General features: G+C 27.8%; 1 protein-coding gene across 2 annotated transcripts; it reads right to left on the bottom strand.

Annotated features, from left to right (window-relative positions):
- LOC107448648 (polymerase delta-interacting protein 2) lies at positions 1-17,792 on the bottom strand. Of its 2 annotated transcripts, XM_087160953.1 has the most exons (12): positions 17,607-17,792; positions 17,445-17,505; positions 15,539-15,636; positions 15,017-15,128; positions 13,752-13,821; positions 11,111-11,218; positions 6,884-7,020; positions 6,005-6,031; positions 3,527-3,652; positions 1,893-1,972; positions 759-833; positions 1-139 (listed from the first exon to the last, which is right to left on the bottom strand). In XM_087160953.1, exons 1-12 carry the CDS (start codon positions 17,705-17,707, stop codon positions 130-132), a joined length of 1,005 nt encoding a protein of 334 aa, XP_087017079.1. In that variant the 5' UTR covers positions 17,708-17,792; the 3' UTR covers positions 1-129. The 2 variants fall into 2 exon arrangements, with proteins under 2 accessions (XP_087017079.1, XP_087017080.1); XM_087160954.1 differs by lacking the exon at positions 1-139 and having other exon boundaries at positions 755-833; positions 17,607-17,784.
- Between the last annotated feature and the right edge of the window lie 119 nt (positions 17,793-17,911).

The raw sequence follows: 17,911 nt of genomic DNA, 5'->3' as shown, positions 1-17,911 counted from the left end.
TTAAAACTTTATACAACTTTTATTATACAGGAATCTATATTTGACATTAAAGAAAATAAATAATACAAGAACTAGAATGAATGTATCAACCGGTTTCATAACTTCAAACAAAGCAACATTTTCTTCATGTCAGTTCTTCCTAAAAAAGTAAAAGAAAGCTAATATGAATACATAAAGTAACATAAAACTTTAATGAGTACATAAAAATAAGTAAGAAAGTAAGAATTCAAATACGATACTCAAAAATGACAAGAAAATTCTTTATTTTAGAATTTTAGTGACACTAAAACTGTTATAAACTTAATCTGAATTTAAGATGCAAGAGTAAGACGTCAATTACAAAGGTAATTAAGATCTATTTACAATATTTTAAAGATCCATTTAGAGTACCTAATTATGATTTTTAAAGCTAGGGACATATTTGAGGATGAGCACAAAAATAAAGTGAGACATTAACGATAATTAAGAGATTCCACGATTATTTCAGAATCAGTTTTAATTTCATTAAGTTTTTGCAATTAATTCAAGAAAAATCTTGTATCAAAAATTGCCAATAAGGTTTGTTTTATTTCAATCTGCTATTTAGATGGTCAAGATAATACAGTAATCAAAATTTCCCATATTTATAACATTTTGGATTTAATGTTTTTATTTTATTGTTTTTGCTTAAAATGCAGCAGTTTTGTGTTCAATGTGTTATGTTTCACATCCTATACACTACAGAAACATTCATGAAAAATTCAAATCTTGTTACTTACTTGCTTTCAAGTGCAAAAGGAGGTATTTTGCATTCAAAACTGAATCCATCTTCTCTCTCCATTCTGAATGTGCCCCTGTAAATCAATTTTAAAGAAATAAATATTAGTGGAGAAAACAATATGCCTCTTGAAAATACAAAACAGAAAAAAAAAGAAGTGTTTAAGAAAGGTTTTTTAAAAATAAAATACCAGCCAAAGCCAGAATATGATACCTTGTATCTATAAATATTTGACATTTTTGAAAATTGAAATTGTATAAAAAATTATTGAAAATAAACCAGAAAAGTTTTCTGGGAAAAAAATTATGCCTGTTTATACTTTATATATTAAAAAAATGAACAGAAAGTTAAAAACAGGAAGAAAATGAATACAGAATAAAATTAATAAAACAGAATAAAATTAATGCAAAGTTTCTACAATGAAACTATTAGTTTATTAATTTATTTTTACTCAATAATAAAATATGGATGATATTTAGTCTAATTGTTGAATTGAATACTAATAAGATAAAGATTCTAAAAAGCATTTTTTTTCAATAATTTTCTATATTTTAAAACAAAACCTCTAGTTTAGTTGTTAATCTTCAAAACACGCTACAAATTGATACAGTTTGTCGGGTATCTACCACTACAAAATTACAATTACTATTCACTAGTACAGAGATGCCAACTGCTCCGGACATGCTAAAAGAATTTAAAAAAATGGTAAATAACTACAAAGCAAATTTTGCCAATATTTGACTATTTTTGCTTGCTTTTTAAAAGGTACAGCATGACATAAGTACACTTAAGTAGTGAACTATATAAGCCTACGAATTATTTAGAAATAGTGGTGGATAAAAATCTACTAAATTGAAATTTTTAAACCAAGGATCGCAATGGATAAACTACCACTTTAAAATATATATTTGCTGTCCAGAGCAAGATGGCATCTCTGCTAGTATATAAGATGTGTTAACTCGATTCGATGAGGGGGTACTTTTTCATTAGATGAAGGTTGACATTGTCGATAACTACTCGCCCCACAAGTTTTAATTTTCTACAAATCCCTTTAGCTCTTTAAAAAAAACATAAATAAGTGCATCATTAATTTAAAAAAAACTAAGAAACAAGCTGAAATAAATGAAAAATTTACCACATATGTCCACAAGGCGATTGTAAGCTTACATGACTACTATATTGAAAAGCAGGCTGTACTTTTGATAATACAGGTTCCTAAATTTGAAAGAACAAAAAGTTTATTTTCAAAAATAAATTTGAGACTCACTTTAATACAATATTTTAAACAAAATACATAAAAATATATGACAATACAAGATATTCTATGAAAAAAAATTATTAAAAATAAAATAAAAACTAAATAAAATTAAGAGAAATAAAATAATTTTTTTTATTTCTTAAAGGAAATATTGTTCAAATTAAAAATGACAGTTTTCCCTTAAAAAATTCTGACAAGTTGTTTTACTTAAGGTTTAAAAAACAGAAAATTTCAGCTTTAAAGACTTTTAATATATATATATATATATATATATATATATATATATATATATATATATATATATATATATATATATATATATATATATATATATATATATATATATATTTTTTTTTTTTTTTTTTTTAAAGAATCTATTGTGTTATTTTATTTCAAAATTATTTTATTGGTATAACAATTCTAAATTAACAAAAGTTATTATTTTATTGGAGCTAAATTAAAACTTAAATATTTTTTATTTTAATTTGGATAATGAACATGCACTAACATTTTTGTCAGCTTACATTTCATAAGTTGTTTGTGGAACTAAATCACTGGTATGTAAAATTTGTTGTAACCTATTGAGATAAGGGCGAGGGTGTAGGTAGATGTTTTTGGTTTTTAAAATCAGTGTAGCGATTAGTATTCATGAGAGTTTAAAATCAAATGCAGTTATTCGCATTCATAAGTTTTTAAAACATTAATTTATATATTTACACGAGATTTAAAGGCTACCACCTGTGATTCATATTCACGGGATCTAAAAATCCAATATAGCGATTTGTATTTTAAGGTTCTTAAAATACAACACAGTGATTTATTTACATGATTTTAAAATCCATTATCGTGATTCTTGTAAGAACTAAGTTTTTTCTCAAATTAGTATAAGGTAAGATATTTTTCATTGGCAGATAATTTAATTATAAATCAATATCTTGATAGAGCTTTCACACATAAAATTTTCAGGGCTTTTCACTTTTGTTAGAGACCTTTTAGATCCTTCCACATTAAAATCTTAAAAAACAAGATATTGAAATGTTAGAATACTCTTCAGCAAAATCAGTTAAGGAATCGTGCATTGGTTATGAACTATTACAAATTATTTACAATGTTTTTGCTTAAAAAGTTACTCTTTTTTTTCCTCTTGTAAATTTAAAATGTGTTAGTGGCAGGTATCAAAAGAGAATTTTCTAAAATCAAAAAATCGCATCAACCATTTAGTGGTTTCAGAATTCTTTGCAAATGTGATAGGCAGATTTACAGAAAATTTCTAAAAGTCTGAATCAATTTGCACGTCGAGGTTGTTAAATAAAGGGTCAGTGATAATATTCATTAGAAGGAGAATTAAATAAAATAATTTAGTTTTCAAGTGATTGAAAATCTGTTACATTTATTTTTTCTTAACTATCATTCATAAATATTTATATATATGAATTGGACAGCCTGCTGCTAATAAGTCTACAATTAACAATTATAACTCATATAAGTGTTCAAGTTTAAATAATATTTACCTGTCCAACCACACCTCTTCCATTGACTACTTCTAAATTACCAGACAGAGAAAAAATTCTCCAATGTCTGTGTCTGAGTTGCACTGCCATATCTCCTAAGTTTTCTAACCGAATACAATACCTCCACTAGAAGAAAAAAAAAACTTCTCTGTAAGTCTATGTTTATTACATTATTAAAATAAAAAATCACCAGACTTTTGAAAATTATTGATTCTTACAGGGATGAGATTAGCCAAAAGGCAAAAAAGCTGAATTTCCATGATAGTACATTTTACGCAAGCGCAACCCTTTAATAATAAATTCCAGACAGTTCAAGATAATAAATAATTTGTTGACATACAATTGTGTACTAATCTATTATTATATAAATGATTACATTGACACTTAACATTTAGTGAGAATAAAAATTACCAATTGAAAAAATAAAGCTGGAAATTATATTTTTCCTCAGTTCACATAAGAGACAATTATTACCTGAAAAACTACCTGGTTTAGCAAATTAAAACTACTGACAATATACATTAATATTTCATTTCTTTTAATAAATACTGTTATGTGATTTACAGCAAATATATCAGTAATATTACTTTTTAAATTATATTGGAGAAAAAAAACTTTAACAATGAACCGAATCATTATGTTCATATTATAGTCTAATCTAACTAGAGCCCTCTAAAACATATCAATAACAGTGAAGTAGAAATATATAGTAGCTCCTTAACATACAAAAATTGCTATTTTAGTTTGAAAAATTACATGACAATCAGCAACTGTTCAGATAATTGTTTTTTATTTGATAAGAATTTTGCATTTTATAGCATAAATAACAGCAATTATAAAAAAAATTTTTGATGATGAGTTAATTAACTCTTTTTCCAACAACAAAAAAAATTTAAATTAAATCCCTTTTTAAGTGATTGCTTTTGTTTGCTATATCTTTTATGTTTGCTATATTTAGCCATTAGTCCATCTCCAAACATCTTGTGACAAATCCTATTTTTTCTTCTTTGCAAGCACGGAATGTAAGTTTTGAATATATTTCCTTCCAGTTTCTCTAAAGTTGTAACACTTACATATACAAATAAACGTCGTTAGAAAAACAGTCACCTTTATAGTTACTAATTAAAAAAAAATTTACTTCTTACAAGAATCGCGATAGTTGATCTTAAAATTGCGTGAATATGAATAACAATTAAGGATTTTGAAATCACATGAATATGAAACTAGATGTACGATTTTAAAAATGAGAAAATATAAACTGGGATATCGAATTTTTAAAACGCGTAAATACATATCACGATTCATAATTTTTAGATTGCATAAATAAGAATCATGATGCGTAAATTTTAGATTGCATAAATAAGAATTATGATGCATAATTTTTAGAATGCGTGAATGCGAATCCCAATGCCTTATTTTAAAATCACGTATAAATATGAAATCAATGTTTGATATTATAAACCGCATGAGCAAATCAAGACATTGAATTTTAAACTTGCGTGAATACGAATCGCTACATAGGTTTTTAAAAAGGCGTAAATACGAATCACAATATCGGATTTTTAAATCTCGTAAATAAGAATCGCAACATACAATATTCAAATTGCGTGAATAAGAATCGCAACACGCAAATATGAAAAGCTATGTTTGATATTAAAATCGTGTGAATAACAATCGAGATATTAGCAGATTCCAAGCTTGGGACCTCTAAAAGGCTTGTCAGAAGCAGCGTCGTTTGAACTACGAAAATCGGATCTATCTGGAGGGCGGGTAAAAAATTCAGAAAATCTTATCTGCTGCATGAAAAAGAGGAGAAAGGATTGCTAGCTATGTAGTTTGAATTTTCTGTTTCTCTTTGAAAATCGGTGAATTTTCTGAAAAAGCGGAATACTTATAAAAAAAAATGAAATTTTTAGAAAATCTGAATTTTTGATAAAAAAAAAAAAAAGCTGAAATTCAAGAGATAAAGTGAAAAAAGCGGAAGTCCGCTAAAAAGAGGAAAAATCTCATCCCTGTTCTTAGCTACTTCAAGAAATGTGCTTAAAAACGTTTATGCATAAAATGTTATGCATAAACGTATTAAAATTTAAAATGAACAACAAAAGAGCATAGTAAATCACTGAAAAATATTTTTGTTGTAAGTTTTATAACAAGATTTTGCTGTTTTGTTTGCCTAGCACAGTAACAAGAAATTTTAGATATATGTTGCCTTTAAAAATGCAAAAAATTAAACACAAACTAAAAATATATTATAATAGCAAACATTTTAAGATAAAAATAGTGTTTTTTTAGGCTTGAAACCATAGTAATAAATTTAATTAAGATATTTTAAATCTCATATGGTCTTTTTATGGATTAAATATGTTTAGGATTTTAACACTTGAAGGAAAAACTAAAAACATAATCTAAAATAAAAAAAATTTAACACTATAATAATACAGATTTAAAATTAATGTTACTTTACAAATAATTTCATACCCAGTAAACTCCAGCATTTTGGGATACCTAAAAAAATAAATAAAAATCAAATAACCTTTTTAAATTAGTAAATGTAATTATTATTAAATTAATGGATTATGGTTTATTAATGGATTTTATTTAAAATCTTTGATTAAAAATACATTTAAAAATACTGCAATAACAGCTATACCGAAGAGCCATTACATTATGACCACCCTGCTAATAACATTTAGGACCACCTTTAGCCCTTAAAACTGCTAGCACCCGCCGTGGCATTGATTCCACAAGGTGCTGATAGGTAGTCTGAGGTATCTGGTACCAAGCAATCACCAACTGGTCCTGCAATTCCCTCACATTGCAAGGGGATAGCGTGGCAGCACGAATTTGGTTTTCCAAGTAGGACCACAAATGCTCTATTGGATTAAGGTCAGGTGAATTTGGGGACCAAGACATGACTTGAAAGTCACTGGAATTTTCCTCGACGATTCGACCCTTATGACATGGTGCATTATCCTGTTGGTAAACACCACCCCCCGCAGGAAAAACTGTTGCCATGAATGGGTGAACCTGGTCTGCAACTATGTTCAAGTAGCTTACAGACGTCAGGGATTGTTCCATGAGGATTACGGGTCTTAATGCGCCCCATGGGTGAGAAACCATGAAAACCTGGGCGAGCCCATTGTTATAGATGAAGAGTGGTTATAATGTAATGGCTCTTCGGTGTTTATAATAACAAGGAAAAAAAACCCCCCAGCAATTTTCATGCAAATAATTTTGGTTCAATTTTAATTGATAAAAGAAGACAAACTTAAATTATTAAAAATGAATAAAATAGTTGAGAAATTTTTAGTGCAGTAATAAAGCTTAGGTATATAAATTTTGAATATTGGCACTTACTCTTTGTCCCATATAAAATGGTATTACAGTAATTCTGATATTACTAGTCGTTTCTTTATGTACATCAGAAAGTTCTAACCAAGGATGATTCTTTTCTTGCCAAGCTCGTAATGTTTCTCTACAGCTAAATGGAGGATCTAAAAAGTCAAAAAAATCAATTGATTTCATATTTGATTAAAATATAAATGATGCCAATTTAAAAAAAAGTTGTAAGCTTTTTCTTTAGTTATTTTTATAAAATTTTTATATATTACTTTTATAAAACCCATCCTATTAATTTCTTTTTTACTCATTTTTAAATTTTATAAAAATTAATATCATAATCAGGGTTGGGTTTTTGACATGACAGTGGTAAAAACAGTCAAAAACCTACTGTTTTCCTTAATTTATGGCATATAGCAGACAATATATTATTTTCACATAATTGCCTTTATAAATGATTGCTATTGATTTTGCAACTATATACATGTATTCTTACAGAAGGATATACATTCATATAGAAATATTGTAATATACTTATTGAAAATAGTGATACTTATTTTTATCATTATAGCTTGATTTTAAAGGATTCAAAATCTTGCACTTCTTAATTGTTAGAAATAAACAAACAAACAAAAAAGCTTGGAGCTACAGTGTAAAGTCGCGTATCCGGAATCGGTGGGACTTCCAGAAGTCCGTATAATATATTTTTCCGTATAATACACCCCCAAGGTAAACAAAGCTTAAAATGAATTAATAAACGATCTGAATCTAAGAAGCAAAAAATAAATAAACACTATTTTTAAGGGGAATAATGTTTTAGCATTAAAATATCTAATCAATCAAATATAAAATATTAGAAAAAAAAATATTATTGCTGAAAATATGGAAAACGAAAAAAATTTAACAGTTACGAAAATATTAATCCGCCATTTTGAACTAGAACGATTCAAGCAGGAAGGGGAAATTCTGGAACAAAGCTTAAAATGATCTAAATCTAAGAAGCAAAAAATAAATAAACATTATTTTTAAGGGGAATAATGTTTTAGTATTAGAATATCTAATCAATAAAACATGAAATATTACAAAAAAAATATTATTGCTTAAAATATAGAAAACTAAAAAAAAGTGACATATGAAAATAATAATCCGCCATTTTTAACTAGAATGATTCAAGCAAGAAAGGAAAATTCCCGTCATTCATTAAGGTGGGTAGATGGAGGAGAGAAATTCATTTCCTCCTTATTTGTGAAAGAAAATAAGTGTAAAGAGGAGATCATTTAAGTTGAGGGTGGGGAAGTAACAAATTATTGTTTTCTCTCCTATCATTGGCTATCAATCAAGCATAAAGGCGGGACACGCTGATCAGGTTCTCTTTATTTTTTCTTTTATGACTGAAAGAATCTGCTAAAGAAAGAATGTTACCCCCTTTCCCCCCGCCTCCTAAATATTACATGGTATGGGGAAGAACGAATGTTTTGTTTCTCAAGGACGTGTATCCTTTTAGACCTATTCAAATTTTCCATTCTGACTCCCCCCCACCTTAACGCTTGCCCCGTTTACCCTTTTCCACAGTATTTCTTCTTTCAATAAAAAGTTTCCAGGAAATGCCTCTTTTACTAGCCACCTGCATGGGAAAGGAGGGGGGGGGGACTCAGTTGCGGTCTTTTGAAAACAAATCTCCCTCTTTTTCCTACATTCCATAGGAGGAGCATCACTAACGGTCCCTCAATGGTCTTGGTAGATCTTCACTTCCCCTTTCTGGTGATTTATGGGTTCGATGCATGAATCAGAGGTTCAGTGCAAGCTAGAAAAAGAGAAAATGTGTCAAAAGAATTTTTTTTTTTTTTCAGAAAGGGGAAGACGGAGAGATGTTTGTTTATTTTGATTGTTAAAAAGTGTCCGGGAAATCGACCCTTCCGGGAAAGGGACGTCCGGATATGGGACGTTACACTGTATTAATAAATTCAAGAACTAAAAAGAAGAATTTAAAATTTGGCATTTCTTAAATATTAGAAATAAGTTAAACTAAACTTTCAAAACTTGTAGCTACTAACAAACTCTAAGTCAAGAATGACTTGACATTCTTCAGTAATGTAATATGCCAAACAAAATGATGCTCGGAAATGTTGAAAATTTTGTTTATAATCCTAATATTTTACTTCAAATAGTATGTTTTAATATAATCATGTTGGGAAAATGCAAGAATTTGTTCTTTATCTTTTAACAACTTTTTTTCTAATTTTACTGCCGAAAATGAATTAATTTTAAATTACAAGCAGTTAAACTCAAATAAAAATACAGTTTTACCAAAACTATGGGTTTTTGACAGAGGGGTTTTTGACATGACGGTAAAAACCATGATATAAACCGGTAAAAACCGCCATGTGTCAAAAACTTGCCAACCCTGATCATAATCCAACATAAACTATAATTTAGTCTAAAAGTAAATCTTTTAATTTTAAAGATTTAAGAACTTTCGGGAGACTTAATCTAGTGCAATATAATGAACTGAAATAGTTTTTATCTTAAAAATTATAAATTAATCAAAAAGTATAGCATTCCTGAAATAGCCAATTATGCAGTTTAAGAGGTATATTATTCTAAGACCAATGGCATGTTATTGGCAATATGGTCAGCATTTCACTTTCGCCTATCAAGAAAGAGCCTAATCAAGCATAAATAGGGTGATCTCCAAGCCGCCAAGGAAGAATTGACAGGACTTAATGGTACAAGGTCCAAAATGGAAATGTAGTACCATACTCATAGTTTTAACATACATATAACTACAATCCTTCACTGTAACAGCAGAGCATCTTAAACACTTAGCCGAAGTAGCTCTAATGTGTTATACCTTTTTCATTTATATGAGTTTCAAATTTTTATCTCTCAAAATATTTTTTTTGAATGAGTCTACAAAACATTTTTAAAGATTTTATCAATCAATATTTTTTAAGTTTATCTTCATGAATAAACTAAGCCAGTGCTTAGTGTCAAATATATTAATGCAAACGATGTACTAAAACTTTTTTTAGTGCAGTTTGTCGGGCTACTGAGGGGTGACATCCTCTCTGCAGAGGATCAAAATTGTGATGGCATGACTTCGGATCATCCGCAGGGATGTTTTCCAGACTGTCGCAAATAGCGCAATGTGCAGCTCTAGTGCGATGTAAATGAACTACAACAACCTAATTTTTTTAAAAATATTAATTTTTTTAAATTTAAAGAATAGAATTAAATTATGGTTATTAGGGATATTATTTTAGTTCTAGCAACATCTATAAATTTTGGATCCCTCATTTCTATGTTTGGACACGTAGCATGGCCCTTTAGTGATTTAACATCGAATGGAGAAGTATTTCTACAACAGCCTGCTGTGGGCCAGAAGGTCATTGAGGTAAAGGCTACACGATCTTGTGACAAACAGCACACGACTGCGGCAATGTGGTCAACATTCCAAACAGACTATTTATAATTTTCAAACAAGCTCATATACATCAACCTGAAGCTGGAGGGGGGTGTTTAACTTGTCATTGGGAATCGAACCTTCACAATAATCTTCACAATAAAAGTTAAGTGTTTTAACTACTAAGCCAGGCAGCTTAGAGAAGCTAAGCTGAATTTTTATAAGTACATCATGTTAAAAATAAAAAAACATGCTTAATAGAACCTACACTAGATATAATAAAAACTAATTTAGCCATTTCAAATATGCCCTATTTAAGCTGGTTACATTTTTAGAGCTATAAATGGCATATTTATTCTCTAAATTTAACAAACAATATCAAAGTTTTAATTTATCATGTTTTCAAAAATAATTCTTCAACCTTTTTAATATTTCGTTTTAAAACAATCATTGAACAGCCGACCCAATTTGTTGGGTTTACGACTAATAATGTTCAACTCCGTAGCCTGTTAATTTTGAGCCCAATCCAGAAGGTAAGGAAACTCCTAGATCAAGTATTGCTGGAAATTTGCCTTAGTAGAGGACTTTTTGATGGAACTAATCCGCATTTGCATTACATGGGATTGACAACCACGAAAACCTCTCATAGTTAGCCTGACAGCAAGAGAACTAACCCATGATCCACCTTCCACAGAGGATATTTCATGCCAGCACTTTGGTCGGTGCAAGCTGGATGAAATTCGTATTGACCAGCCATCGCTGGGATTCGAACCCTGTTCCCCTCATAACTTCTTAAATATTGAGAAAGATAAACTTTGAAATTTATATATGGTATATCTTACCTTTTTCAGGATCGTACATTAAGAATTTATCAAATAATTCATGGGCTATTGGGGTCTTTTCTGTACTGGTGTAAGGTAATATATCTTCATGGGCTACATAATCAAGACCTACACAAGAATGAAATAATATAATTAAAATGTTTATAATTTTCTAACTGAAAAGATCTATTCACTTTGAGAATTAGCAACATACTAAAAGAGAACTAGATTATAAAATTTTGATGAATAAGTTAAAATATTTATAAAGTTAGAAAAATAGCCCCACAATAAGCAAAATAGTAAGTATGAGCAGTTTATTAAATTTTACTAAAGAACTGAAAATAATTACCTAAACAAAAAATTAGTTTTAAACTAAAATATAAGAATTAAAATATTTTTCTAAATAATAAGTAATAACTAGATAGAAAATTAGCTGGATTAGGGATCAACATTATGAAATTCAATAAAAAGTATGTTCAGAGAAATTTTTATTATTTTTTTTAAAGAAATAATTTTATCAGTTGTGTTAAATACATTACTTTTATTACCTAATCATAGCATAAATTGAAAATTCATGCTTCAGAGTTTTTTAAATAAAGTGGCCAGAGACTAATCTGCAATGGTTCAACTGATTCGAATCACTATGTAACCCTAGATAACTTAATCTAAACTTAAAACAGCATCACTTTGCAATTTATCATTTAACTCAAATTATTAATCATTATTTTCATTATTTTTTCTTATTTTTCATTATCTTCATTATTTTTTCATTATCTTTTCATTATTTTTTATTTCCTTTTAGCCAAAAAATTAAAAAGAAATACTGTTAATTCCTCATTTAAAGATATATAAGTGATAAAATTCAACGTTATTATTCTTTAAAGATGTTAAAATAACATCCAGAACTTATAAAATTAGACATGCATCCAGACTGCTTAGTTATCCAGAGTAAAAAATTACTTATATAAAATTTTAAAGAAAAAATCTAGATATCTATAACTTTAGATGCATCCCAAACCCTTGAAGGTTACATACATGAAATTTTTTTAATCTTTAGTTACACCAATATTTATATTTATTGTGTAAAAATATAATTTTCAAATAAATTTTTAACATCTGTCTTTCAGATAAAATTAGTCTTTAAATTGGCTTGTTTCCCAGAACAAATCAAAATTTTCAATGTTATTTCATAGAAAAGTAGTGGCTGAAGAAACATCCTCATAAATTGATCAGATGTAGATCATTATCAGATGTAGCAAATTTGCTAAAAATAAAATGATTTTTCTAATTGTCACCACCACATAACTTTATAAGACATAAAAGGTGAAAAAAAAGGAAAAAAAAAACATGAATAAAGTACAAATAAAAGTACAGAAATGGATTTACTATAGTTTCGGTTCAGTAAATAAAAACTTTCAAACAGTTTGAACAAGATAAAAAAAAGAGGTGTGAGAAGATGTCAGGAACCCCAGGATGAAAAAAAATATAAATACATTTTCGAACATTGGGAAAGAACGGGATCAGTATTTTTTTTCCTGCTAAGATCATCAACCAGCCTTAATTTTTAATAATCTACTCCTTGAAAAATTCTAATAATTTAGTTAGTGATCTTTCAAGCATACCATCTTCCCCAATATTTGGAAACCTATTCAATATTAATCTTTTGCACTCTGGGGTTCCCGCAAACCTTCCTCATACTCGCTTTGTATCTCTTTTCTCTTATCATCTTGTTAAAGTTGTTAGTTAATCCCTAATGCTTAAACCACATTGCATAAGTGTCTCTTTACTTTCATTTGGTGTTTGGACAGTGAGGAAGGTTCTTTTTAGAACTGGAACTATAGTATGCCCATTTCAATACTTTTATTTGTATTTTATTCACTTTTTTTTGCTTTAGTCTTGGAAATACTTTACTTTCAGATAAAGATGAAATGTTCCTTTTTCTCATTTCTGTATTGCTTACAAAAAAAAAAAAAAAAAAAAAAAAAAAAATAAACAGTTTCCCATTTTGCAATTTTTGTAATAGTATTGCTCACTTAAAAACGGTAAAAAAATGAATTTTCCTAAAAAAAAAAAAAAAAGATAATCAATATCAGGAGTCTAGTAATTTTCAGTTTATTATGAATTTTTGTATTTTTAATAAGTTTGATCTTGCACACTTGATCTTATCTAAGATATGACTTTAATTTTGCTTTTGGAACACATTTACCTTTCTATTTTAAAAGTGCAAGTTCATTTAATTTTCTAGTACTTAAAAGGTTAAAATGTTGTTTATTCTCATAAAAATATAGTTTATAAAATACATTTTGAAAAAATAAAACTTGACTAAGTTTTTAAAAAATCTGTATTGTTTACAAAATTTAAAATTATTTTTTATAAGTTTGCACAAATAGAATTTTGGTAAGATATCTGGTACCAAGTTTTGTTTTTAGTTTAAAATGCTATTAAAGAAAAAAAAAACTTAAAAATTCAAAGTTCATATTGGAAATATTACAAAAGTACTTAAAGCATGCAATTTTATCAAACTTTATTTAACAAAATTGATTGCTTAATCAAAGTTAAATATTTCATACTAAACGGATGAAAGAAGTATCAAATCATCAAGAAACAGCAAAGCTTAAGACAAGTAAAAAAAAAAAATAACATAAAAAGTTCCAAGACTTACCAGGTATTGCATACAGAGATCTACTGTTATCTTGATTTCCTAAAAATGTTACAGCTTCTGTTTGGGTTCGCTGAAACAATTGGAAAAATTAATTATTTCCTAGTATATTACAATAAAAGTTATTATACAGTCTTAAGAGTTCTGATTCTGTAAAAATTGCAAATGCAATAGTTATTGTCTTAATAATTTACCAAAACCCAAAACAAATCGGGTACAAATGTTTATTTTTTATAAAGATTTAAGTAATCTAAATTTTAATATTCAGTCAACTGCTAGGTTTTATATTGTCTTTTGACAGCAGAGATAAAATATTCTCAGCAATAGATTCCAAGTTTCACTACCATCGAGCCAATTGAAAGAAAAATTCCTATTGCGGTTTTTCATCCAAACACAAACATGGTTTAATTTAATTTAAAAATCTACCATGAAGTTTGTATCGATACTGTAGTGTGGGGTTCCTTGTCTTTTGAGTTACGTTCAAAATCTAGGTAGAAGTGAAAGATACCTGAAATTATTTAGAACAGACAGTACAGAAACTTTTTGGTTAGAAATAAAAAGTTTAGCTGATAACCTAAAGTTAATTGATGTTTGGAGATTCTTGTAACTATCAAAAATTCATATTAGCATGTAAAAAAATGGAATTTTTTTAAAATTGGCATTAATCCTAGATTCATAAACAGTCTACTGCATAATACATAATTAAGTTTCTTTGAAAGTAAGAGATATAGAAATAATTTTTAAGTACTTTCTTTGATCTTTAGATAAAAGTTTATGAAGCATGTTTAGAAATTTGGAGTTAAACACATAATTGAAAAGGATTATTATAATTTTTTTTTTTACGAGTGAAAACTCTGAAATTTTATTGTCAAACAATAGGAATAGTCAAGAATGTTTAAGTAAAAATAGTCTAGACTGTTGCTAAGCAACCGTAGGAAAAATTGTTGCCTGGCAACATAAATGGAATTAATAATATTCTGCCTGAACAGTGGATTATTTGAAATTTTTTCTAAACACCCCAAAGCGTAACCTTGTAAATATTAGAATTATAGAAATATAATATGACGAATAATGTGTGGATATAAAACATACCAGATTATATATAATACTTATAAATCTATTTATAATATAAAAAAAATATTATTGACTATTCCTTTTAAACAACCTTTCATTATCATTTTAATGTAAAAGAAAATTTTCGAAGAGAAAATTTCAAAAATAAACGATCTTGTAATCATAATTAATATAAGAACAGAAAAACCACTTACAACATATGGGCAATCTCTTGAATCAATAAGAACTTGGTAATATATGTGGTTGTGACTTTTTGTTGTTTCTTTACCAATATGATTATAGCCGCTACTGGCTTCCTCATTTTCCCTGATAAAATAACACATAGTTTAAAAATAAAACAGCATTGAATTACTTAATTTTAATGAATTTGCAGCTTCATACAAGAAAAAATCAATAACAAATTATAGGAAACTTAAGATTTATTAAAAAATTGTTTTGTAAAAATAGTGTAACAAATTCAGTTAACTTAAAAAAACTACATAAGTTTGCTGAAAGCGATCTAATTAAAGCTTGACTATTATTTCAAGATTCAACTTAATCTAGATAAGCATTTGCAGCATGCTATAGTGTTTAAAAAAGAAAAAGACTACATCTAAAAATTATTAGAGATGAATTCTACCAGAAATATGAAAAAAAATTAGTTAGGAAATTTTTTTAAAATCAAAATAAAGAAGCAATTATTAGTTTTAAAATTCACAATTTTTATTAATTCTTACTTATTTTCCTCTTTTGTTAGAATATCTCTGTCAAATACTCTTGCTGTCCAAGGAAAAAGCGTTACACCACGATAACCAAAAACTTTGTGCAGGAAAAGCTAAAAATTATACATAAATGAGAATTAAAATTCTATTTTAATGATGTTGCACTAAATTTCAGTAATTAAATTTATTCCCAGTTAATAATATCTTTAATAGAAAATTGGTGAGGATAAAAAATAAATTAAATTCTACACTTAAAAACTAATAGAATATAATGGCAATGCAAAACATTCTACAAGGTTCTTAAAGTAAAAACGTGGAAGGGAAACATAAATATAGTTTTTTCCAAATATTAATTTCTATAAATCAATCCTTTCTTTTACATCGAAAGACTTCGGAAGCGAGATCCAGTCATAATTTCCAGTGTATTATCAGTCGCAGCATATAATATGCAGGTGCAGCATATAATATGCTCTAGCTCAGCCAAAGAAAATAAATCAATCTGCATAACCCACAGATTGTAAGGTGGTTTGTTTAGAGCAACAATCTAATTCTATTAATGTTGCAAATAAATTCACAAGCCTTTCCCACGAGCAGAATCTACGTCATATGAGCCACAATACACATCGGCTGGGAAATTGGCAAGCAAACCTTCTGAACCTATTTAAGGGACATTTACACTGGATGCGAAAAAATCTCATGAGAATTCTGAGGTGCAACTAAGAACCCATTTGGAGAGTTTTCCATGGTTACACCAAGAAGGTTGTTAATTTAGAATATTTAATTTATAAAATAAATATAATAATTTATAATATGTTTCACCAATAAGGGTCTTGTTTGCATCTCCGAATTCACGTACATGAATTTTTCGCATCCAGTGTGAATGGTCTCTTACACTTTAATGGCTGACCATAATCTATATGAAATTAGGATGTCCAATTAAAAGAAATAATTTTGGCAGATTATTTGAAGCAACAATTTGAATGTTTCTGTAACAAGTAATCAGTGGATTATGCAAAGGAAATTACAGTAATATTGACTACAGAATTTGACTTTTCTTTTGCAATCAAATTCATCAAAAAAAATTTTTTTTTTAAACATAATAATTATTTTAAAATTCCAAATAGGGTTATTTATTCTTTAACACATGGATGACATAACACTTAGATCAACTGCTTAAGCTCTGGAGTCCAATATTAATTGCTAACTTTGACATATCAGCTTTGAAAAATTTCCTTAAATTTTATAAAACTAAAAATGTTATGGAAGTTTAAACTAAATATTATAGAAAGAAACAATTCTTAAGGCTTGGATTCTTTTTTTAACAGCATAAATTCTAAACATATTTGTTTCTATCACACAATGACTGATTAAATACTCATGTTTTAATATAAATACCCAAATAAAGTTCAAAGTATAATTTTATCCAAAAAGGCAGATTAATAAGTATAAAATATTTTTTATTCTTAAAAAAAAATGCCTTTACTAGTCAAAAAATAAACATTTTAGGAGTATAAAATGTTTCAGTTCTGCTGCAGTCGAGAGTTTATAATTGAAAAATAACTTCTTTAATAACTTATAAAAAAAATACTCATTTATGCAAGGCATCGCACAAGGGATAATATCTTAAACATCTGACTATTTCTGACTAATAGAAATTCCAAAGTTATTTATTTCATTCGTGCAATAGCTAGTAAATTACCAATGCTTCCACCGAAAAAGCGAAACAACAAACTATGCGCATTAATTTAAAAATGGTTACGATAGAATAGTTTATTTAAATAAATACTATAAGAATACAAAACGTTTCAGGGCTGCTGCAGTGAAAAAAAATATTCTAAGAAGAAACTTCGACTGTAACATTATTAAAAAGAAGACGATACGCATTTTAACTCTGAATATAATTTTTTTAAAACAAGCTCACTTGTCCAGTATCATACTTTCCGTCTAACTTGGGTGGTTCAAACCTTCCAACTTCGGACAGTCTGAAATGAAATATCTCAGTTTTAATCAAGTTAATGTTGGATTCTATTAAGTTACTGTCAAGATATATCAAATAACAAAGTTTAATTTGTGACGCACTTACCTCGCGAAACCAGCTTTAGATACAAATTTTGGGAAATAATTAACTTGTAAAAAGTTACTATCTATCTTAGTAAAAAATGATATTAATCTTAACTTATTCATTTTTGATCGAATTAAGTATTAAAATGTGCTGTTATTTGTTTTGTCTGTCTATTTATATCACGAAATTTTTTATTAATAAGTATGTTTCCTACTGCCTATTTCTTCGATACTTAAGATGCATTAAATTTGGATTAAAAAAGAGCTTGTGATCAGAAATTAAAGTTTATGTGCAGTTTGAATTTATAATAACTATAAAAAAATTAA

Source organism: Parasteatoda tepidariorum, chromosome 4 (assembly GCF_982258835.1).
Source record: "Parasteatoda tepidariorum strain Cologne lab strain chromosome 4, Ptep-v5.0, whole genome shotgun sequence".
Taxonomy (NCBI): Eukaryota; Metazoa; Arthropoda; class Arachnida; order Araneae; family Theridiidae; genus Parasteatoda; species Parasteatoda tepidariorum.
This window is presented reverse-complemented; position numbering and strand designations above follow the sequence as displayed.

Bases quoted from the DNA above. Each gene is read 5' to 3' on its own strand.
- LOC107448648 (XM_087160953.1), bottom strand. From the start codon at position 17,707: ATGAATAAGTTAAGATTAATATCATTTTTTACTAAGATAGATAGTAAC. The intron at 7,021-11,110 runs GTAAGATATACC...TTGACTTTTTAG, and splicing joins AATGTACGATCCTGAAAAAG to ATCCTCCATTTAGCTGTAGA. The intron at 834-1,892 runs GTAAATTTTTCA...ATTGATTTACAG, and splicing joins TCGCCTTGTGGACATATGTG to GGGCACATTCAGAATGGAGA.